Here is a 23,411-nt window from a genome sequence, read left to right on the forward strand (position 1 = left end):
CAATTCCTTTGAATACAGTGATCGTATTTTTATTGAACAGATTTCAAACTCCAACGCTTTAAATCATAGGTTTTTCACAACGTGTCCGACTCATAATACATGTATTTGCTGCACATTCTTGTTAATCATTCATAACGAATATTTTCGCATGAATTAATGCTACCATTTATTTGCATAAACCAAGCTGAGGTTTAAATTCTAAGTATAAAATACCTAATTTTTCAAAATCGTGGCTAATAATAGTTAAGTATTTTACTACTTGATACTTTGAGCAAAACTTAAAAACTGGCTTAAAAAAAGCTTAAAATGGCTTAAAATTAAAAATTACCTGCTTGCTCTGCCCAGGCGTGAAGGAACTCTCGCCAGAGGCGCTGAACCTGCGGCGGCTGGTGACAGAGACGCGCGCCACGGAGCCCGTGCTGCTCATCATCTCCCCAGGGGCGGACCCGTCGCAGGAACTGCTCGAGCTCGTCAAGTCCACCGTCACCGTGGAGCGATACCATGAGGTGTGGTGTGTGGTGTGGTGATGTGATGTGATGATGTCGTCAAGTGGTGGGGTGATGAGGTCTGGTGTGTGGTGTGGTGATGTGGTGTGATGATGTCGTCAAGTGGTGGGGTGATGAGGTCTGGTGTGTGGTGTGGTGATGTGGTGTAATGATGTCGTCAAGTGGTGGGGGTGATGAGGTGTGGTGTGGTGTGATTTTGGGGTGTGGTGTGATATGGTGATGTGATGATTTCGTTAAATGGTGGGGTGATTGACGTGATGAGTTGATGATGTGTGATGAGGTGTATATGACGCCCAGCACACACGGCGCAGGCTGCATGTGCTGCCTGCGCTCAGAGAAACGAGTGTAACTTTGTCAAAAGCGCGATGAACTATTAGCCCGTGTGTGGGTCACCTTGACTCAGTTTGACCCAACAAAAGTGTATATGAGTACTACGGCCGCTCCTTGCTCGTGCTGCCGGTCAAAAAAGTATCACTATTTAGTAATAATTTTACGCAATTATTTTTCTGAGAGCATGACACACTTGGCAGGTGGCGATGGGTCAAGGGCAGAGCGAAGTGGCGCTGCAGGCGCTGCGGTCGAGCGCCGCCAGCGGGCGGTGGCTGTGCCTCAAGAACCTGCACCTCGTCACCGCCTGGCTGCCCGTGCTCGAGAAGGAGCTCAACGCCCTCCAGCCTCACCAAGACTTCAGGTACGACTATACCTTACTGAGACTTCAGGTACAATTACATCTCACTGAGACTTCAGGTACGATTACATCTCACTGAGACTCCAGGTACGATTACACCTCGCAGAGACTTCATAAAAGCGAAACATTTAATGTCGTGACCGGTATAGGAAGACTTGGTAAGTGTAACTGTTTGCATAGGTATATTATTCGCGGCTGACATACGGGTTAGATATTTTCATTCTAATATTCAAAATAACTCCTGAGTTATTTTGTTTATTTCCAGGTTGTGGTTGACTGCCGAGCCTCATCCCAAGTTCACGGCGATATTGCTTCAGTCCAGCCTGAAGATCACGTATGAGGTGATCAACTTAATTCCCAGCAACAGCACCAGTTCATTTTCTCTCACTGCCTAATTTACTTATTATAACTTTACAGGTATCATATTTTTAAATATTTATGACGATGTGTATGTAAACTCCAGAAACAACTGCCATGTGTTGTCCACGAAGGATCACAGGGACAAGTGTTATAGGTTGACTGATAAGTTGAAAAGATCCAATTCGTTTGCCCATTCCTAGAGCACGATCTAAAATATTACAGTAAGTAATTATTGATGTAGAATCATAACACTTATCGGTATGCTCGGTAGTGGCATCTTTTCTCTAAAGTTTTTCTACAAACAAAATCCTCGCCAGGCTCCGGCTGGCCTGAAGAAGAACCTGCAGCGGACGATGGACTCGTGGAGCCCCGAGGTGCTGGCGAAGGGCAACATGGTGAGCAGAGCGCAGGCGCTCTTCGTGCTGGCCTGGACACACGCGGTGCTGCAGGAGCGGCGCACCTACATACCGCAGGGATGGTCCAAGTTCTACGAGTTCTCTTACGCTGACCTTAAAGCTGGTGCTGACATCATCGACAGACTCTACACCATCGCTGGTATGTTGTGCACCTACACCATCGCTGGTATGTTGTGCACCTACATCATCGCTGGTATGTTGTGCACCTACACCATCGCTGGTATGTTGTGCACCTACACCATCGCTGGTATGTTGTGCCCCTACTCCATCGCTGGTATGTTGTGCCCCTACTCCATCGCTGGTATGTTGTGCCCCTACACAATCGCTGGTATGTTGTGTACCTACACCATCGCTGGTATGTTGTGCACGTACACAATCGCTGGTATGTTGTGTACCTACACAATCGCTGGTATGTTGTGCACCTACATCATCGCTGGTATGTTGTGTACCTACACAATCGCTGGTATGTTGTGTACCTACACCATCGCTGGTATTTTGTGTACCTACATCATCGCTGGTATGTTGTGCACCAACAGTCCAACACAACAGATTTAGATTCAATATTTTCTACTTACACATTACCTTGATTCTGTGCTCAAATCATTGTTCGAATGTTCCCAAGTCAACTTTTTTTACCAAGCTTATTTAAAATGGTAATTTGTCGAATTCATACCCTGCTAATGAAAAGCTCCGGGTAGTAAACGAATTTTCCATCAAACGAATATCAATTAAATTAGGAATCGAAAAGGTAAATTATTTAAATTGAAATGGAATTATGCCATCCCACAAAATTCTTCGATTGTCGTTACCGAAGTTTATCCTGCCTCATAAAATTACCAAAGGAAATTAATTATTTTTTTGAGGTTTGTGCCATTCTGAGTTTTCTTACTTTGTTCAATTCTTCAGTTTTGTTGCGGATGGATAAGAATAAATTGATTTACGAATGCATTAACCGTGGTTCTAATAGTCAGCACAGTTATGAATTTATTCATAGATCACAGACAGGTTACATGTAGAATACAAGAGCAAGGCGACTTGGATTGAGATGAGGTATCGGTGCCTTCCAGTAAATGACCAACTGCGGCAATTAGGATGAACAGATATTTACGGCTATATACAAATTATATCGACGTCGGGACTTCGTCACATTCCCGACAAGTTTTGTCCAGTTATTATCACGATGCGTTAGTGTTGCAACAGATAATGAGATCGTCACTCATAAACTATGTCCGAGAGCAAGGGATCAGAGTTCACTCAGTTCACATGTTCACCAGATGGGGCTGAGATCAAGTGGGACTTCGTGATCGGTCTCTTCGAGAACGCCATATACGGAGGGCGCGTTGACAACGTGTGGGACCTGAGAGTCCTGCAGTCCTACTTAACTCTCTTCTTCTCGAGTGAGGTGATAGGGGGCAAGAAGCCCCCTGCTAGACATCTCGCCCCCAACCTCGCTCTCCCCACCACCGTCAACTACCAGGTCCACTGATCTAGGAATATTCTTGCAGTGCTGAATCTGGTCCTGTCTTAAATAGCCAAATATTTTTGCTTGTTCCTTTCATGGCTTCGCTATAACAGGACTATTAATTACATTTTAGTTCAGAAAAACTGAAAATTATATTGCATATTTCATTTCCTTATGCTGTCTAATAGCGACAGTAGCAATTTTTCAGGCATAATTTTCATAACATAAAAATAAATTTTTATTGCTAATTGATATTTTTATCTTTTAAATAGATATTTATAACGCAGTGCATCCGGTGTAAAGAAACAAAATTTTGCTGCCAAATTATTTGTTGAACGCCGTGTGTGTGGTGTATCTATGTTAGAGACAAATAATTGAAAGATCGGATCCAAGTTATGCAGTCACTGACGGATGACATCCTGCCTCATGTATAGGACTACTACTCATGTGTAGGACTTCTGCCTCATTCATGTGTAGGATTACTACGGTCTGGTGGGGGCGCTGCCGGAGGACGACGAGCCTGACCACTTCGGCCTGCCCGCCAACATCGAGCGGTCGAGGCAGCGCATGAACAGTAGCCGCGTCATTCACCAGCTCAAAGGTATAGCAAATTTAAAGTAATTTCCAAAGAAAATTCTTCTGTTTAATTATTCCGACGGAGGATGTTAGTCTAACATGTTCTTTGTCTCTGTTGTTTGTTGTTCTTGCGCTGCACATTATCATGCATACGTTTTTAGAGGGCGGCATATGAATGATGCATCGAAAGTTACAGAGCTAAATTCTGAATTAGAAAAAATGTAAAATAATAATATTATAACATTCTTACTAGATAGTGACGTTCCGAAGGATTTTTTCCGCCATTTATTTATTGTTTTCTGGACCATGAATTTTGAACTACAACAATTATGAAATTTCGTGCGTTGGAATTATTCCGACAAATGAAGCGAGTTTAAATTTTCTACCCTGAGTAAAACAAGATGCTCGAAGGAATGTCTGACTTGCGTCGGGATTTATAACAATTCTTCCTTTTGTTCTTTAGTGCTCATGCGGTCAGCGGAGCTCGTCGGGAAGTTCGACAAAGAGAAGTGGAGGGCGCAGCTCTCACCCGTCCTCAACCTCTGGAAGAAACTCAACCAGGTTTGTTTGTGTTCCTGGAAGATGACACACCCGCGATCTAAATCCAGCCAGCTGTGTGGTGCGATGTGATGCGTGATTTTCGTGTGAATATAAGATAAAATATATCGTATGAACATCATCTCAGATCTGCAGAAGAACGAGCTTCTTGCATCTTGAGCGTTGGCTTGTTTCGTTTGTACATGTTTATTGATGTGAAGTGGATGAGTGCAGGGTTCAAAAGAGATAAACAGAGCTGCAGCCCAGCCTTCTGAGGATCATTAGTATTTAGGTTTTTAGGATAGGTTTTTATGAGGTTTTGATTGTGTATTGATGCTGCAGGGAAGTGCGCTCCTGCAGTTGGAAGCAGCACCTCCCAGTGGCAGCAACGTGAGTCCCTTGACCGCCTTCGTGCAGCTCGAGCAATACCAAGCCCTGCAGGTCAGTCTAGCCACGGTGCTGATCTATGCTCTTTACGTTGTGCACGTTGAGAATTATGTTATTTAATACGATCTATTGCTTTAAATACGCCATAAAATACGATCTAACCTCCATTACCATGTGAGTAAGGTGCTAGGCATTGGTTATCTTCAGCAAAAAGATACGATTCTGAAGTTACTTTTGGATTCGTATTAAAACAAATAAATAAGCACACGATTTAACCGGAAATAACTGATCCTCATGTGGTAAATTAAATATCTTTAATTAAATCTACAAAACGCCATTTTTTAATCCAGTTCCATGTCCTGGCAGATGGTGCAGGCGGTTCACAGGAGTCTCGCCGCGCTGTCCAAAGTCATCAGAGGAACCTTGCTACTCACCTCTGAAGTGCAGAAGCTGGCAGACAGCCTCCTGAAGCAGGAGGTGAGATGATGACGGCCTCCTGAATCATAACGTGAGATGTGATGTCCTCCTGCAGCAGGAGGTGAGATGATGACGGCCTGCTGAAGTAAGTGGTGATATGTCGACGGCCTCCTGCATTAGGAGGCGAGATGTTGAAATCCTCTTGAAGCAGACGGTGAGACGATGATGGCCTCCTGAAGCATAACGTGAGATGGTGATGTCTCCTGAAGTAAGTGGCGATATGGTGACGGCCTACTGAAGTGCAAGGCGAGATGGTGATGGCCTCCTGAAGCCGGAGGTGAGACGCTTCACTATACGACAACTCGTCTTGGCCTTCAGAGTGACTCAGAGGTATTTGTATCAGTATGAAGGCATCAATGGAAAGCATTTTAAGCTGTCGTATAAATTGATCTGAAACTAATACTCAATGTACGTATTAATTCTTCAGACGCCAGGGACATGGCACGAGCTGTGGGAGGGTCCGGACGACCCACTTGAGTACCTGAGGAGCCTGGTAAGGCGGGCTCAGGGCGCCGTCGAGTGGGCTGCTCGTAACGACTCGGGGGCGCTGCTACGAGACTCCCTGGACCTGGGGGACACGCTGCACCCTGGCACCTTCCTAAACGCCCTCAGGCAGCACACTGCCCGGTAATATAATACAATCAAAATCTTAATTACTCGCTCAATAGAACTTGATGTATGACCAGAATATGCGGAAACTGGTGCTGATTCAACTGGTACTGAACACTTATGCTCTTCTTACTTGGAACCGATGACTAATATCTTAACTGATGCATTGCTGATGCAGTGAGTACAGCGTGGCGATGGACGAGTTGGTGCTGGTAAGCTCCTGGTCCCGCGGTGGGGTGCCTGATGCACGCGTGCTGCTCAAGTGGGTGGGGCTTCAGCTCGAGGGTGCCACCTTCGACGGCTCGCGCCTCATGCAAAACACGCACGACAGCGCCAGCATCACCGCCGCTCCCTCCTGCACCGTCGCGTGGGTGCCCAAGGTGCGTGAGTGGTGCTGTGGTAGTCGCACACACAGCATTATGATGTGGATGACTTCATAGCTTTCATAGCGCATAAACTACGATATAAAAGACTCTTAATTGACTTTGTATGGCTTGAAATTTCTGGAACTTTATCTCATCATCTTTATTAATTTATTCGTATTATTGTTACTTCGCCTGTCTATGGCTTTTGTTCCATGTCCAGGTGCCGTTAAAATAACAGCAGTTCTGAGGCTAATTAAAAGTAAGCGACAGAGTCAGTGTTGCTGGCTTGTAAATAAACTGTACAGTGATATCGTACGGCTTCTACTAACTTTGCTGTGCTCGGCGGCTTGCAGGACAAGAAGCCGAACATGTACCAGGACGATCTGGTGGCGGTGCCGGTGTACACGTCCAGCTTGCGGGAGTCGGTCGTGTGCAGCCTGGACGTGCCTTGCTCCAAACCAAGCCATCAGTGGATACAAGCCGGCATCGCGCTCCTACTTACCAACTAACTGCCTTGCTCTAAACCAAGCCATCAGTGGATACAAGCAGGCATCGCGCCACTACTTACCAACTAACTGCCTTGCTCCAAACCAAGCCATCAGTGGATACAAGCCGGCATCGCGCTCCTATAGACTTACCAACTAACTGTCTTGCTCCAAACCAAGCCATCAGTGGATACAAGCCGGCATCGCACTCCTACTTACCAACTAACTGTCTTGCTCCAAACCAAGCCATCAGTGGATACTACCTACGATCAGTGGATACAAGCCGGCATCGCGCTCCTATAGACTTACCAACTAACTGTCTTGCTCCAAACCAAGCCATCAGTGGATACAAGCCGGCATCGCACTCCTACTTACCAACTAACTGTCTTGCTCCAAACCAAGCCATCAGTGGATACTACCTACGTACAAGTCGGCATCGCGCTCCTACTTACAACTAACTGTCTTGCTCTAAACCAAGCCGCCAGTGGATACAAGCCGGCATCGCGTTCCGACTAACTCATCATTATTAAGCGCACTTTACATAGCCAGGATTTAGGCGGATGAACCAACTAATGCGTGAACTACTCGGGTTAACAAATCATATGAAACAAACTGATCTTCGAACCAGTACGATACCAGCTGGTATATTTATCAATTGCATGAATTTGAACGGTATTTTATGAACCCTTTCATTTTATTTAAATGAGTCATGTACGTAATGTAATCGAGTAATTGATGTAATCGAGTACCACTTTGAGGCTTTTCACAGTAAAGGTGCTTCACCAGGTTCCTTCCGCGTACCACCAATGAATACAACACGCATTAGCCGTAGTCGAGTAATTTTGTTTCACCTAATACTGTAAAAATTAACGAATTAATCGCAATGTTTGAATTTAGTGGTGGGCGTCTGGGACATAAAGGTAGTGTTTGATAACTGCTGAAAGTCGTCCCTCAATTATTTTGAATTATGCGGAAATATTTGTCCGAGGTAAAAATAAGAATACAAAAGAAAAATATTTTTTTAAATGCTAGCGTATCACCAAGGAAGCCCTAGCAAACTAGTTGAACCCAAACCAAGGTTTGGGAACCATAGGGGTAGAAAAATTGTAAAAATCCATCAGTGTTAATAGTTGCTGGCACTCGTGGAGTCGTATTATGAACACTAAATTCAATGTTTAAAGCCATCGAGTAACAGAGTTCTACGTTGCAAGTACTAGTATAGCATTAAGATTTTCGCAAGTGTTGGCTTGAGCAAGTCGCATCAATTGAATCCATCTGATTACTACGATGAACAGAGCCTTGTAGAGATTGAAATAAAGGAGGCAGACATGAATGTCTCAAGCTCGGGCGGGGATTTTATTTCTAGATAAAATAAGATTTTGCGCGAGTATCAATACCACGAACTACAACTCGAGGAATATATAGTTGTTTAATGTGATTCCGATGAGCATTTCTGTTAAGTCTAATGATAGAAAAGGAAAATGAAAGTTATTAACAGTCAAGCGTGTATTAAAGAAGAAGTTTCTTAGCAGACGGGACTAGCAAACATCGAGTGTCCAACTGGACACAATCATGGCGCAAGCTACAAAGCTAGCGCACGTGAAGGTAAGCAAGGCACAACAGAAACGTCGCTCAGCAAGCTAAGGCGGTACATGTAATACGTACGAATAAGATGAGGGTTACAGATCTAATTCGTTAGTATAGCCAGTCTGCAACAAGATTATCTAGGTGATGAGAGACATGGCAGGCATGAAGGAAAGTTTATTTCACAGAGAGGTTAGTAATATCGACCATAGTCAGCAACAAAACTAGACAGTGCGGTGTAAATATCAGCCAACAATTTCATATATGAGGAACAGACATTTATTTCTAAAAGATTTAAGAAATCGATTGAACGTCAATATTGATCTAACGAACAAGAAACTAAGAAATAGGTTTAAAGTCAATATTAATCTAAGGAACAAGAAACAAAGAAATAGATTTAACGTCAATATTAATCTAATGAACAAGAAACAAAGAAATAGATTTAACGTCAATATTAATCTAATGAACAAGAAACAATCTCCGATGAATTCAGAATTACTTGCTAAATAGTAAACTAAGTGTAACCATAAATACCATGAGATGAGATTACCATGTATGTTATGAACTTTGAAAATTCAACAGATTAATTCCATTCATACACATGAATACGATAATCACTCGTAGATACACCAAGTTTTATGTGGTCAACTGTTAAGAATAAACCGTGCGCAATCTTCCGAGTCTTAACTTCATAACAAATGTAATATAGAGGATAATAAAATTGTAATGCACGACTCCGCAATATGATCAGATATATGTTATTTCACTTATTTGAGATAAACGGGGTAAATCACGACGCCTAATGCATTAGGGTATGGAGACCGTTCGCTGATAGAACGACATCTTGATTTATCAGCCGTGTCGAAGCTTTAGAATTTAAATAAACGTGTAAACGATTTATAATCTGTAACAAAACCCTCATGAGCAGAAATAACATGGTGGTTAGCATCATTCAATGATATTCATCCCGCCACAATTTCAGTTTCAGCAATTTTATCGAAGTTTCGGATCGAGCCACGAACACAGCAGCTGGGTCCTCTAGCTGCGTTCCTCGAGCCAACAGCCAGGCTAGCGCCCAACAAAGTATCGTGCGATGGGCCAGTGGGAGAGACAACGCGTCTCGAGATGGCGCTACTTGAAGGCCCTATAGTGTCAAGACTGCTGCCCTTTGAAATGCCAGCAGGACCTTTAGAAATCCCAGCTGGGCCTTGTAGCTGTTGATTAGGCCCTGAAGTAATCACTGAAGGCCCTTTGGCAAGTTTAGCTGGACCAGCATTCAAGCTTTGAGGCCCATTAACAATGCGTCTTGCTTCAAGTGGTAAAACAGATGAAGAAGAAGAGCCTTTGCTGAGATTAGCGATACCTTTGTTCAAGTTTGCTGGTCCAGATGGTGTACACAAAGAACTAACCCATAGAGAATTTAGACACATCGCTAGGCTCGAGGGAGGCTCGTCATAATGCAAACCCAGAGTTTCATCCTCCGATGTTGCAAGTGGCATTGGGCTGGAGGATTCACGCACTTCTGTAATAGGCACTGTTGGTTCGACACTCGGTCGGCGTGTAGCTTCAATCTCACTGGTATGGGTTTGACGTGTAGTTGCATTGTCAGAATCAGATTTTTTAGATGAATCCAGCAGTGAATCAGAGAAAGTAGAGGGTCCCTGATCTGAGTTAACTGGATACGGCAGAGGTGAGGCAGTTTTTGAAGAGTGTGTGGCTTGCTTTTGTTTTGGACGACCACTTTCAACTCTGGGACTCGAGTCTCGCGATGCTGATTTAGACTCTTTCCGAGTGTCATTAGTACGTCCATGAGGAGCCCTTGCCTCAACACGGGTGGCAGACTTCACACTGTCTGTACTTGATTGTATGTTTGCCGGGTGTGGCTTTGCATGCTGAAATTTATTCGAAACTGCCGCTTGACCATGTTGAACATTGTGCTGGGAACTGTGCTGAGGTTTGGTTTCTGGAGTTCTTTGTCTAGGAGATCGTGAATGTGAACTTTCCTGCCGAGTCTGTTTCTGATACAGCTGTTGCTGATCAGAAGTTGCCGGTAGTTTACCACCTTGTAGACTGGAGTGCTGCTGAGGCCTCGGCTGTGGCTGCTGGGACTGGCTTAGTTGGGCTGGATATGGGAGCTGCTGTGGCTGGCTTAGTTGGGCTGGACAAGGGAGCTGCTGAGATCTCGGCTGTGGCTGCTGAAACTGGCTTAGTTGGGCTGGATAAGGAAGCTGCTGTGGCTGCTGGGACTGGCTTAGTTGGGCTGGATAAGGAAGCTGCTGTGGCTGCTGGGACTGGCTTAGTTGGGCTGGATAAGGAAGCTGCTGTGGCTGCTGGGACTGGCTTAGTTGGGCTGGATAAGGGAGCTGCTGGGGCCTCTGTTGTGGCTGCTGGGACTGATTTAGTTGGGCTGGATAAGGGAGCTGCTGAGGTCTCTGTTGTGGATAGAATGGCTGAGCAGGATAAGGAAATTGCTGAGGTCTTGGCCCAAGTTGAACTTGAGGCAGCTGAGGCGGATGATATGGCAGATATTGTCTGGTTCTCTGGTTGTAGTACAGGTACTGACCAGTTTGAGGATTGAACACAATATTAGTTATGGCTGGCTGCATCATGGCAGATTTTACTATCTCTGAGTAGCAGTGAATGAGGCACCTTCAAATAGTGAATGTAAAGTTCTTATCAAAGTTTTGAGAGAGACATGATAGACAAATATTTAAAGATAAAGCAACCTTAGCATCTGCAAGAAATGTAAAAATACATCAAAAATGAAGTATATGAATAGGAATATAAATAAAATATAATAAAGGTTCCATTTGCCAACATTTATTGAATAAATAATTAACAAACATAACTTGAAACAAACCACAAAAGCTATTATTAGAAAACAAAATGAATTAAGAAAAGAGATGCATTGTATAATTGAATTTCCTACTAGTTTCTATCCCAATCTGTACAGAAACAACTTTGATGGTGAAAATACTACTCCACATCACTATACATGGCTTTTATATGAACACACACAAACCACTCATAAAGTTGCTACCCTTGATGGGGACTTGGAACACAATTTGCTATTTTTTAGTCACAAACAGCTATTTTTAGCCTTGAGACACTTAAGCTCAATTAGTTTGGTAGGTGCAAAACTTGCAAGTGATATCTCAGATGGAGTGCTGAGGGCAGACCATCCAGAGACAGTTAAAAGCACATCTTTCTGTGACAGCAAGCACCGAGGTGGGTCTGAGCTGACAAGCTATGTTCCAGAAGAGTCTGACTGTACTTGACTTTGTTGCTAGGTTTGTTATATGAAAAAGAAATTAATATTGACAGAATGAACACTTCTCATTGTGACACTGCCACAAAAGTCCAGGCATTAATATTAGAACCAGAATGGATAATCCCTCGCTGAGATGACTGAACTACTATCCTAACAACAAAATCATTGATAAGTAACTAAGTAAATTTTGCCTTCCTGTAATTAACCCTGAACAACACAATTTCAGGGAAAATACTTGACTCTTATCTGCTGTGGACTTTAAATTAGACAATACAAACATTACATATACCGGTACTCTGAATGATAAACCACCTTAGATCAGTTAAATTAAGAAGGATGTAGCTGTTTGAGGATAAAAATGCATAACATAGCAAAAAAACACTACAGTTGCACAAATTCTCCAGTACTGGCTGTCAAACTTGACAAAATAGTCAAGATCCTTGAAACAATGAGGCAAGTGACTACTGACTACCCCAAAACTGAAATGAAAAGAATATACCAGCAAAACTTGGTATTGGTCCAAAACAAGGAGAAAGATGTTTTGACACCTACTGTATTAATCTGTAATATCTTCCACAAAATGTTACAATTTGTTGGCACGTTACAAGGGGCAACCATACATCCTGAAAACATTTTTGAGCTTCACTTGAAATGTTACTGCTATTCCAGCCCATATATGAGTTTTAAAACAATCTCAGCTACACCAAGAAAAACTGCACATGAAAAACACATCAAATCAAGGGCTAAATTGGCCCATATATTATTCCTAGGTCAACTTAGAAGAAGTATATACGGTAACTTCTAATCAACAGGCCTTCCAAACATATTGAAGGCTGTAACCTCAAGTGCTGTGGTCACTGGTCAGGATTACATTTTTTATTCCTATTATCACAATCTAACATCCTTAAAGTGACCAACTTTCAATATATATGAAATCTTGTGACTCAATTGGGCACTTTTGTTGACAATTATATAGGAAGCAATTCATCAAGCCAGAATCTTGTAGTTTCAAAATTGGTGGGGAAGCTCCAGTCACAGGTTAGCAGCTCAAAAGGTATATTCCATGCCAAGCTGTGGTGACAATGTGATGTTATCAGCAATATTTAGTAATGATGGTAGTAGTAACTCAAAAAGTAATGTATTTTAATTTCACACTTGGGCACCAATTTGGAATAACATGCAGAAGTTTCCTAAAAATCAGCTTGTACATGGATGAGATGAAAGCTAGACTGAGAGGAATTGATGTGGGAGTGCATGTTGGAGGTTAAAGACTAAAAATGCTACTTTATGCTGATGATGCAGTAACAATGAGTAACTGAACTTTCCCACCCTCTAGCGGCTAGCCTCTGCTCAGGGTGCGTACTTGCCGTACTGGTATAGTGGTATTTAGAAAAAAATTCCATGACTTTTCCATGACCATCAATATAATTTTCCAAGATTTGTATACGACAGGTTTAGCAGGACTGAAAGACTAACCATGCATATTCTATCATCTCCTACAGTTGATAGATAGCAAATGTGTAAATGCCTAGAGCAGGCAGACACAGATGAACAAAAATGACACATATCTGAAAATCAAGCCCACGCTGACACTGGTAGCCTATTATTACGAATTCAATAGAGTCAAATGCTCAAATCACAACAAATATTGAGTAATGCACACAAGATTGTACATGATAAGGTCAATACAGTTCAGAACACTCTTCAACACCACTACCCTAACATTAAAATGCCAGCTATTCTTCTTCTTTGCAGTGACCCCACACTGTGGGGGACATAAAGACACAGGTCTGCCTGATGGATGACCGTTGGGCTGTGTAACTTGGGCATGACTGCATGAGAGCTTGTTGCTGGTCAAGTTTTTAGCTTATTAGTACAGGAAGATAGTCTGTGCTCTTTTATGAGATATCAGTTCTCTAGTAGCTCCGTAGTACAAGATTTGAGGAGTACCTTCGGTATAACCGAAGGTACTGCCGTACTGGTACTGTGGCACAGCTGCCACAACACTTAATTCATAGTGGCCAAACAACAAACAGCAATTTTTAAGAATCAATTAATTTTCAACTTCCTCATCTACCTAGGTAGTAGGTACTTAATATTTTTATCAATTTCTTTGAAAGATAATGCTGGTATCCAAGATACTTACTTTTCAACTATATTTTAGACTACTAATAATACTAAAAAATGAACTAGAGGAAGAGCAAGAAACGTCCTTCTTCTGTCCGCTTTCTGAAGACTTGGTTCTTCACCACTCGCCTTGCGGCCTCGTAACAAACGTCCTCCGTCCTTCGAGCTTCTTTGCCTCTTCTTGCTTCTTCTTTGCCTCTCTCTTCTTCTTCGAGAGCTTCTTTGCCTCTCTCGAGCTTCTTTGCCTCTTACACAGAGTCGGAGTGTAGCTGACTATCACGAGTCGCATCGGTTATTAACTTTTAAGGTCTTCATCATTTTTCGCGTCACATGAGTAAAATTTTGTGACAAAACGCACACCTGAAAAATCCTAATTAGTAATTACTATTATTCTTTACTGAATGCTTGCAAAAATAGGTTGCGCATGGCTATCATCAGTCTTGAAAATAGGCCTATCCGGTCAAATGACAAGATTTTAGATCTTCTATGAACAAGTCACGAAAAGTTCAAGATTCGGCGACATGCCACATCAGGCCTACTCCTTAGCGCCGACATCACTATGTTATGGCGCAGTGGCGCACTGGCATAGGTACCGTACCTGTATTAGGTAGGCTACCTAATTCATCCTAGCTATTGCCTATATAAATATAAATAATCAAAGCCCAAAGCCAAAGGTGTAGCCTGCAGGATAAGCCATACACCATTTCAGAGTAAAGTAGAATTAGTAGATGCTAATGAGGCAAAAACACTCTGATATAATCATTGAAATATAAAAAATTGAGAGCTTTATAAAATAGTTTTTTCACTGATGGTGGTGGTGGTGGTTGCGGGTTGTAGGTGAAGAAGAAGTCGCACGTTGACCGCTTGTAACACCTGGCCTCAGCAATAGTTATTTAGTTGAAGTCTTCATCATGTTTCTCTCAATTTCATTTCCTTCTTTGCTGGCATGAGCTCTCTTTGTTATCAACAATTCTCTTGTTTAGGGCAAATCACAGTTTAATCCAGTGCATTTCACCAGCTACATGGTAGATAATCGACCAGTTTGCAGGAGATATGTGGTGGTTGCTCTCACTATGTGGTGTTGAACTCTTCTGGGATAATTTCCTCCACCAAGGAGCACACGCACAGTCTTAACATAGTGGCAAAGCAGAGAGTTTTTTAGACTCTCCCTCAAGTTCATTTCTGAGTCCTATAAGTAGACCAGTAAAGTATCCTGGATACCAGCATTATCATACTTAAGAAATTGGTTTAAATCTTGAGTAAATGAGGAAATTAAAAATGAACTGATTCTAAAAAAGCTCTGGTTTGCCACTATACGCACAGATATGAGAGGGACTCCCAGGGCACGGATATTTGATATCATCACCTGTCTCTCATGATTGTATAGTGTACATGAAAGGAGGAAGTGTTCAATTGACTCTTCAACCCCACAGGCCACAGTGCAGGCACATGGGGATGGGAGTGTCAGCCATGCCAAATTGATGAAGATAAGAACGAACCCCAACATGGCCAAGACGAAAACGGGTTAAAACCACTGTGGCACGACGAGAACGGCAAGCAACCCATGGGACAGGAGACATTCCAGACCGAATGGAAGCTAGATGATGACCCCTCCCATCAGTAGCTACTGTAGTAACCCAATCCAATTCCCAAAAACGAAGAAAGTGTGACCGAAGACCAGCAAGATCAGCACGCTCATTACCAATAATGCCAATGTGAGCCTTGACCCACTGTAGATGCACAATCTTTGAGTCATTTAGCCGTATGAGTAGTTCACGTATACCATAGACCAGATCAGAGCAAGTATTGGTGGGAGATAGCAAAAGTTGCAAAGCTACAAGAGAGTCGGAACATATTACCCATTGGAGGAAGGAATCCGCTTCAATAAGTCGCAAGGCCTGCAAAATTGCAATTAGTTCAGCAGACAAGACACTGTGATCATGTGATGTGGATTCAACCGCCATGCAACTGCTTGCCTCACAGATGGAACATAAAGACCACAAGCAACAGACGGACCATCGATCTTCACTGATGGGATCCGTCATCCGTTCATGACACTACTTCGTGTCGTAATTCCTTCCTCACTCCTGCCTACATCACGCGCTTGCGCAGTGCGCACTACACCTTTACTTTAGAAAGGTATACAGTACATAGTAGGTATGTATACACTGCAAGTCTGCAACAGGCCCAGGGAGACGTTCAGATTTGTCCGAGACTTTCAGACTTAGTACACTGTGGAGTGACACCAGGAGTGTGGATTGGAGTGGAGACTGTGGAGTAGAACGTGAAGTAGGTTAGACTTAGAGAGAAGCTACCTACGAGGCTACGTGGCACGTGCAAATAGCAGCTGCTGCAGTCTGCAGAGATGACCGTGAAAACATGTGAGAGCAAGCCGCAATGTGTGGCAATGCTGTATTGCAACTGTCAAAGTCGCCACTCAGCAACACCGAACAGTCTGCACTTGACTCGCCGGCCGCCGTTCGTCTATAAAAGTAATAACTAATAACCTACTACTAAACTGGTCAGAAATCAGAATTAAAATTTCCATGGTTCGATCACAACATAATAACTAAATAGCTCTTTCGAATGTTCTAGAAAGTTGTGGCACAGTACCACAGTTTTGTTTACTAAATAGGTAGATCGTTTCTATTGAAGGCTGGCTGCAAAAGGGTTGTGGCGATGTTTGGGGCATTAATTGCAAAATTTAATGAACACTATTGAACAGTACTGTAAAATGGGGTAACTTAGACTATTTTTTTTAATGATGACATTTTTTACTAGCTAAATCAAACTTAAATTGAAATAGACAAAATACAGGTCTATACTCTAGGAGTCAAGGTTCACTCACCGTAAAATGATAAATCATGCTAGGCATAAATTGCTGGCTGGCTCCTGGCCTCCTGCCTTTTGTAGTTTTGATGTACCTAGGTAATTTCAAAAAAAGTGATGGTCCTTGTTACCCCAGCTCTTGGGATATCTTAGACTGGGTGGTAAAATCAATTATATTTTTTGGTAAAATAGCTAACTTCAGGTTTTTGTGCATTGTAGTTATGTAGTAGAACTCTTCTACTTAGGTACATTACTTACCGTACATATGCAAATGACGTATTTGCATTTGAGAAAAGTGTCATAGGGTAAACGCCACTGTGCAGAGAGTGAACGAAGATTTAAAGACCTACGGCAACGCAAATGTATGACGTCACCATTTCAACCATCAATGAACGCATGGAACTAAAACAAAGCTTAATATAAAGGAAAAGCTGGAGAGGTGACGGAATTACCTACGATGTCGGAATATACCGCGTTTACCCTACCCCGTCACTGTCAGCCTGCATAGTGGCAAACCAGTGATTTTTTAGAATCAGTTCATTTTTAATTTCCTCATTTACTCAAGATTTTAGGGTAAACGCGGTATATTCCGACATCGTGGGTAATTCTGACACCTCTCTAGTTTTTCCTTTATGTTAAGCTTTGTCTTAGTTCCACACATTTGTTGATGGTTGAAATAGTGATGTCATCTCTTTGCGCACCAAACTATTGCCAAAACACTAGGTTTGGGTCATCTGGCAGGAAAATGTTGAGATCAAAAGAGAGACGGTGCATGCCACCGAGTGAGATCATCAAAAAATTTGTCAAAGTTGATAGTTGACCTTGCTCTACCAAATATTGATAAACTGTTTGTGTAGAAAGAATATTATGGTTTGAGACTTTTAAATACATTTGTGAATATATTAGGAATCCTTTAAGTATACTTGTATTTGCTGATTTCAAGTGGTAAATAAATTAATAGATGATTAAGTTAAGAAACGGATTTAGACACATAAAAAATAATTCCGACACAACTTGAATTGGGCACACACAGCTCGTTCCAAGCTGTGTGCAAAAATTAAAATTTTCTTAATTAAAAGCTTTATAGCTGTTAATTAAAAGCCTAATTAAGTAATAAATAGTGTTCAATATTCAATAGTGTTCTAATTCAAAGCTGTGTCGTATTCCAATACAGCTCACACAGCGATCGGAATTCGAACACAAGGATGTCGGAATTACGTACTAGTAGAATCTGAAGCGCGGCTGGAATTCGTCGCACAACGTGCCAAATTTAGTCACACACAGCGTCAGAATATAGGGATTTGGTAGGTTTGCATTCTGAAGGCTTTTAAATAAATATGGCAACACTTTGTGATGTGTCATTGTTGCTCGCGCGTAGTGCAGTGTTTTGAGAGTCAAGTAAAGCAAACAGAACTCGAGTAATGCATACAGTTATTTTTTTATAGTTTTTCATTTCTCGATGCATCCTTAATGTGTCGGAATATACCGCATTTACCCAAACAGATTTCTTATGTATGATAATTCTGGTATCCAAGATAATTACCTACTGGTCTACTTATAGCACTCAAAAATGAACTTGAGGAAGAGTCTAAAAAACTTTCTGCTTTGCCACTATGGCCACTATGTGCATCAGGGCTGACATTAGGTGGTCTAAGTTCCCCCCATTGGGGGGTGGTGCCCCCATTTGCAAACTATGTCACTTTCCTAAAATTTGTCATTTGCATATGTAAGTAGAAGAGTTCTACTACAATGCATCAAAACCTGGAGTTATTTTACCAAAAAAATAAAAAAAATGATTGAATCTTTATATTGTGTTATGTAGCCTTAGTATTAGGCCTTTAATGCCATTGACAAAATTTTTCTATGTCAAATAGTTTTTGAGTTTTAGGGGTTTTTTGTTAAAAAAATGGAAAGTGGTCTAAGTTACCCCATTTTATGGTACCTAGCAGCTAGTACTAACTAGTAAGTACCTAGTAACAGCAGCTCAGTCTGTTCAGACTTCAGACAATTCAAAGGATTTCAGCCAAAGATTTGTCTGAGTTTTTCTGGTAATACTCTGGAATAAGTGCATCCAAAAAAGGGTGTTTTTTTAATTATATATTTTTTGGGGTGTAGATTACGAATCTGAATTCCGTTTTTGGCGGCCGGCATCGGAAATTTTTAATGGAACCTGTTCCTAACTGGACCTAACCTGCGAGGTTTTCGTTGATTGGCTAGGTATTTCCGGCCGCTGGACGGACTCCAAACATAGAAAAATCCTATTGGCTAGGTTTTTCCAGCTGCCGCACGGACTCCAAACGTAGAAAAAACCTAGCCAATCAACGAAAACCTTGCAGGTTAGGTCCAGTTAGGAACAGGTTCAATTAAAAATTTCCGATGCCAACCGCCAAAAACGGATTTCAGATTCTTAATCTACACCCCAAAAAACATATAATTAAAAAAACACCCTTTTTTTTATTCACTTAATCTAAAGTAATACCATTTTTCTAATACTCCAAAATCTGCTAAGTTTTTAGTATTTTATTTGCAACATTTTGGCTGTGGCTGAAATTTACTGCAAATGACATTGCTGGAGCTGGGCTAGGCCTCTAAGATATAGCAGAAATTCATAGTGGCGAAGGAATAAGGACAACATTTTCTTAGGGACAAAATCTTAAAAGTAGACCAGCTGCCAGGTATCTTGGATACCAGCATTATCATACATATGAAATTATTTGAAATCACGTGTAGATGAGGAAATTGAAAATGAACTAAATCTAAAAAATCCCTGGTTTGCCACTATGATTTATTAAAGACTAAGATTTGGCTTTTAAATATAATATTTCATGTTTACTCAACTGTTAGCCCAAAATTAGAATTTTCCTACTTATTTCTTAAATTTCGCGGCTCCAATGTGACTTTTTAATACAATTGGAATCTGGCGGAAATCTCGCGGTTCCGGGAATGGCAGGAAACCTCTAGTTGCGGCCCTAAAGGTAGGGTAAAACGTGTTATATTCTGACACATTAAGGACATAGCAAGAAATGAATGACTATAAAAATATCACCATATGCGCAACTCAAGTTCTCATTGCTATACTTCACTCTCAAAACACCACACTACGCGCCGCCAACAATGAAACGTCACAAACTGTTGTAATATTTATTTAAAAGCCTTTAGAATTCAAACCAACAAAATCCCTGAATTCCGATGCTGTGTGTGACTAAATTTGGCACATTGTGAAACTAATTCCGGCAGTGCTTCAAACTATTAATTTGTAATTCCGGCGCCCTGTGTTGGAATTCCAATGCCCTGTGTGAGCTGTATCGACACAGCTCAGAACAAGCTTATTGTCAACCGGTGCTACTCGTGACGGGCGGGGCTACTCGGGACAGTCCTCCGACACGGCGTAAAACTGTTATAGTAGCAAAACTAATTGGAATATTGCAAAACTAAATATAGTGGCGTAAATGTCAACGTTTTTCCTATCTATGTAGTATAAAGGAATTCGAAAATACTACATTTACTAGCTTTGAAAAATTCCTGAAAAAAATGATGAAAAACGCTATTTTGAAAAGTTACTTCTGCTAAGGTCTGTAGCCAAAAAAATATTCGCCGTATTAAAAAATTTTACTTACATAAAAGATGCACCCAGGTGTTGGCTTGAAAACGTAATTGATGGAATTGTCTTATCTCATTAAAAAAAATAGTGGCCATTTCCGCACGGCGGGGCTACTTGGGACATCCCCCTGGGGCTATTCGGGATACCCCCAAAAACGCATTTACAGTAGAATCTCAGTAAGCAAAGGCTCCAGTTGAGAAAAAAATGGATTAAAAACAAAGAATATTGATTACATTTAGAATTAGTTTTTATGTGTCTAAAACCATGGCTTAACTTAATCATCTATTAATTTATTTACCACTTGAAATCAGCAAATACAAGTATACTGTATACTTAAAGGATTCCTAATATATTCACAGACTCGTTCAAAAGTCTCAAACCATAATATTCTTTCTACACAAACAGTGTATCACTATTTGGTAGAGCAAGGTCAACTATCAACTTTGACACGTTTTTCGATGTTCTCACTGGGTGACGTGCACTGTCTCTCTTTTGATCTTAACATTTTCCCACCAGACAGCCCAGACCTAGTGTTTTGGCAATAGTATGGCGCGCAATAGTATGACAGTCTGTATGACGTCACCATTTCAACCATCAAGGAATGTGTGGAACTAAGACAAAGCTTAATATAAAGGAAAAAAGTTGAGAAGTGTTGGAATTACCCACGATGTCGGAATATACCACGTTTACCCTAGATGTTTTCCACCCTTGTACAGTTAGCCTAGTCTGTTACTCCAAAATCTGATAATTAATACAACACTTCTCTTTAACTTCACTTCTTATTTGTTTGTTTGTCTGCTACAAATCTTGTAATCAATATTTAATGCACTTCTACCTGTGAAATAGATCTGAAATTTTGCACACTTACATAAAGTTGAAGACAATGCATGAATCAATTGACAGAATACCATAATTTTGAAAATTAAAAACTTTTTTAATCTAAAAAAATTGAAACTTTTTACAACACTTCTCTTTAACTTCACTTCTTGTTTGTTTGTCTGTCTGTCTGTCTGCTACAAATCTTATAATCAATATTTAACACACTTCTACCTGTCCAATCGATCTGAAATTTGGCACTCTTGTGTAAAGTTGAAGAAAATGCATGAATCAATTGACAGAACAAATACTTTTATAAATTAAATTTTTTCTCATCATTAAAAAAAGTAACAAATAATTTTGTCTGCTACAAATCTTATAATCCATGTATAACACAATTTGACCTGTTCAATTGATCTAAAATTTTGCTCAATTGCAGAAAGTCAGAGACGATGCATGAACCAATTGACAGAATAAATAATTTTGAAAATTTACAAAATTTTTATATCTTAAAAAAAGTTTGAAAAATATTTTTTTTCAATATTTGAAAATAAAATTAGAAATTCATTGTACATGTGTAACATCCAAGACACTAGATGGTTCAGAAGTGTTGTCTTTAAAAAGTAATTTTTAAACGCATATTTTTTAATCTAAAAAATATTGAATAAATAATTTTGTCTTCCACAAATCTTATAATCAATATATATTCAACACACTTCTACCAGTCCAATCAATGTGAAATTTTCCACACTTGTCTAAAGTTGGAGGCAATGCATGAATCAATTGACAGAATAAATAATCTTGAAAAATCATTGACAGAATAAATAATCTTGAAAAATCAATTTTTTTTATTTTAAAAACCAAATTTAAAAATTAATTTTTGTAATAGTTGAAACTTGAAAATAAAATTAGAAATTCATTGTAAATGTCAACATGTGTAACATCATAGACACTTGATTCTTTAGAAGTGTTGTCTTTTTAAAGTAATTTTTAAACACATATTATTTTAAACTTATGTTTGAAACATTTTTAAGCTTAGCTGATATTTACTGCAATTGCTTGCTCTGTTAACTGTTCAAAGCTATTTTTCTCAGAAAACTTTCTTTATATATTTTCAAATGCAATAAGGGACGTTAAATATTCCTCCAAATCAGTTAAATCGGGATAGTCCTCCTACATTTTATAGAAACGTTTTAGCCAATAAACTAATTGGAATATTGCAAAACTAAAAATAGTGGCATAAAGTTTAACATTTTGTCTACCTATGTAGCATGAAGCAAGTTAAGAAATCATATATTTACTACCTCTAAAAAATCCCTGAAAAAAGGTGTGAAAAGTGAGATTTTGGAAGAGTATATACCTCTGCTACTGTAAGCGTGAAAACCATTTATATACCTTTAGGGCCATGACTAGAGCTTTCCTGCCATTTCCGAAATTGCGAGATTTCCGCCAGATGAATTACCTCCTATCTAATTGTTTACAGAAGTGCACGATTGGGCCGCAAGATTCCAATTGTATTAAAAATTTGTCATGTTGGAGCTGCAAGATTCAGAAACAAGTTGGAAAATTCCAATCCTAACATCTGTAGCAAAAAAAAAATATGCGCCATATAAAAAAAATTGTATGCACATAAAAGTTGCACACAGGTGTTGGCTTGAAAATGTGATTAATGGAATTTGTGTAGCTCACTCAAAAAAAATGGTGGCTATTTCTGCAAGAGGGCCATTTCTGCAAGAAATTGCCCCTTCTGGAAGTAATAAGGGACCCCTTCTGGGGCAATAAGGGACACCCCTAGAAATGCTGTTACAGTAGAACCTTGGTCAGCAAAAGCTCCAGTTAAAAAAAATATAATCAAATAACAACAACGAATTTTTATTACATTTACCTCCCTCAGCAAAAAAAAAAAATTCACTAACAAAAAATTAAGGCGTCGTCACAAAATTGTGCATGGAATGTCATAGATAGAATTGTGCACCAGGCAACATAGGATGAAAAGTAATTAACCTACACTATGATTTATATCTCCAAAAAATATGATGGTTGTCATTAAAATATTCCTTTCTGTTTCACATGTTTATACAATTTTTTTTATTATAGTGAATTCACTTGACCCAATTAATCTATTAATTGGTCTATTCACTTGACCCAATTAAATTGGTGCAAAATTACAAGCCATCCTGGAAGCTTACAAATACAGAAGAAATGCTATACGGTTGCTGATATGAAGCTTGCAGTGGACAAGGTCATTCTCAATGCACAATGGCATGTCCATAGACACAGTAATATCATATTAATAAAGGAAAAACAAGTTGAAA

General features: G+C 40.4%; 2 protein-coding genes across 3 annotated transcripts in view; one reads left to right on the forward strand and one right to left on the reverse strand.

The window, feature by feature from the left end:
- LOC108681264 (cytoplasmic dynein 2 heavy chain 1) overlaps nucleotides 1-7,087 on the forward strand; it is a gene marked incomplete at its 5' end in the record, with an annotated part of 30,294 nt that extends 23,207 nt beyond the window's left edge. The window contains 12 exons of the mRNA XM_018170282.2: nucleotides 346-506; nucleotides 1,037-1,197; nucleotides 1,460-1,535; nucleotides 1,872-2,109; nucleotides 3,245-3,447; nucleotides 3,910-4,033; nucleotides 4,472-4,569; nucleotides 4,888-4,986; nucleotides 5,299-5,409; nucleotides 5,837-6,036; nucleotides 6,197-6,398; nucleotides 6,737-7,087. Of these exons, the coding sequence (XP_018025771.1) occupies nucleotides 346-506; nucleotides 1,037-1,197; nucleotides 1,460-1,535; nucleotides 1,872-2,109; nucleotides 3,245-3,447; nucleotides 3,910-4,033; nucleotides 4,472-4,569; nucleotides 4,888-4,986; nucleotides 5,299-5,409; nucleotides 5,837-6,036; nucleotides 6,197-6,398; nucleotides 6,737-6,892 (1,829 nt within the window). The remainder of the gene's footprint in view (nucleotides 1-345; nucleotides 507-1,036; nucleotides 1,198-1,459; nucleotides 1,536-1,871; nucleotides 2,110-3,244; nucleotides 3,448-3,909; nucleotides 4,034-4,471; nucleotides 4,570-4,887; nucleotides 4,987-5,298; nucleotides 5,410-5,836; nucleotides 6,037-6,196; nucleotides 6,399-6,736) is intronic.
- Nucleotides 7,088-8,359: 1,272 nt separating this feature from the next.
- Nucleotides 8,360-11,186, reverse strand: LOC108681268 (chromatin modification-related protein eaf-1-like). Of its 2 annotated transcripts, XM_018170286.1 has the most exons (2): nucleotides 10,763-11,186; nucleotides 8,360-10,615 (listed from the first exon to the last, which is right to left on the reverse strand). In XM_018170286.1, the coding sequence occupies exons 1-2, from the start codon at nucleotides 11,059-11,061 to the stop codon at nucleotides 9,415-9,417; spliced, it is 1,500 nt and encodes a 499-aa protein (XP_018025775.1). In that variant the 5' UTR covers nucleotides 11,062-11,186; the 3' UTR covers nucleotides 8,360-9,414. The 2 variants fall into 2 exon arrangements, with proteins under 2 accessions (XP_018025775.1, XP_018025774.1); XM_018170285.1 differs by having other exon boundaries at nucleotides 8,360-11,186.
- Nucleotides 11,187-23,411: the final 12,225 nt, after the last annotated feature.

The sequence above is a fragment of the Hyalella azteca genome, unplaced genomic scaffold, assembly GCF_000764305.2.
Source record: "Hyalella azteca isolate HAZT.00-mixed unplaced genomic scaffold, Hazt_2.0.2 contig3849, whole genome shotgun sequence".
Classification (NCBI taxonomy): domain Eukaryota; kingdom Metazoa; phylum Arthropoda; class Malacostraca; order Amphipoda; family Hyalellidae; genus Hyalella; species Hyalella azteca.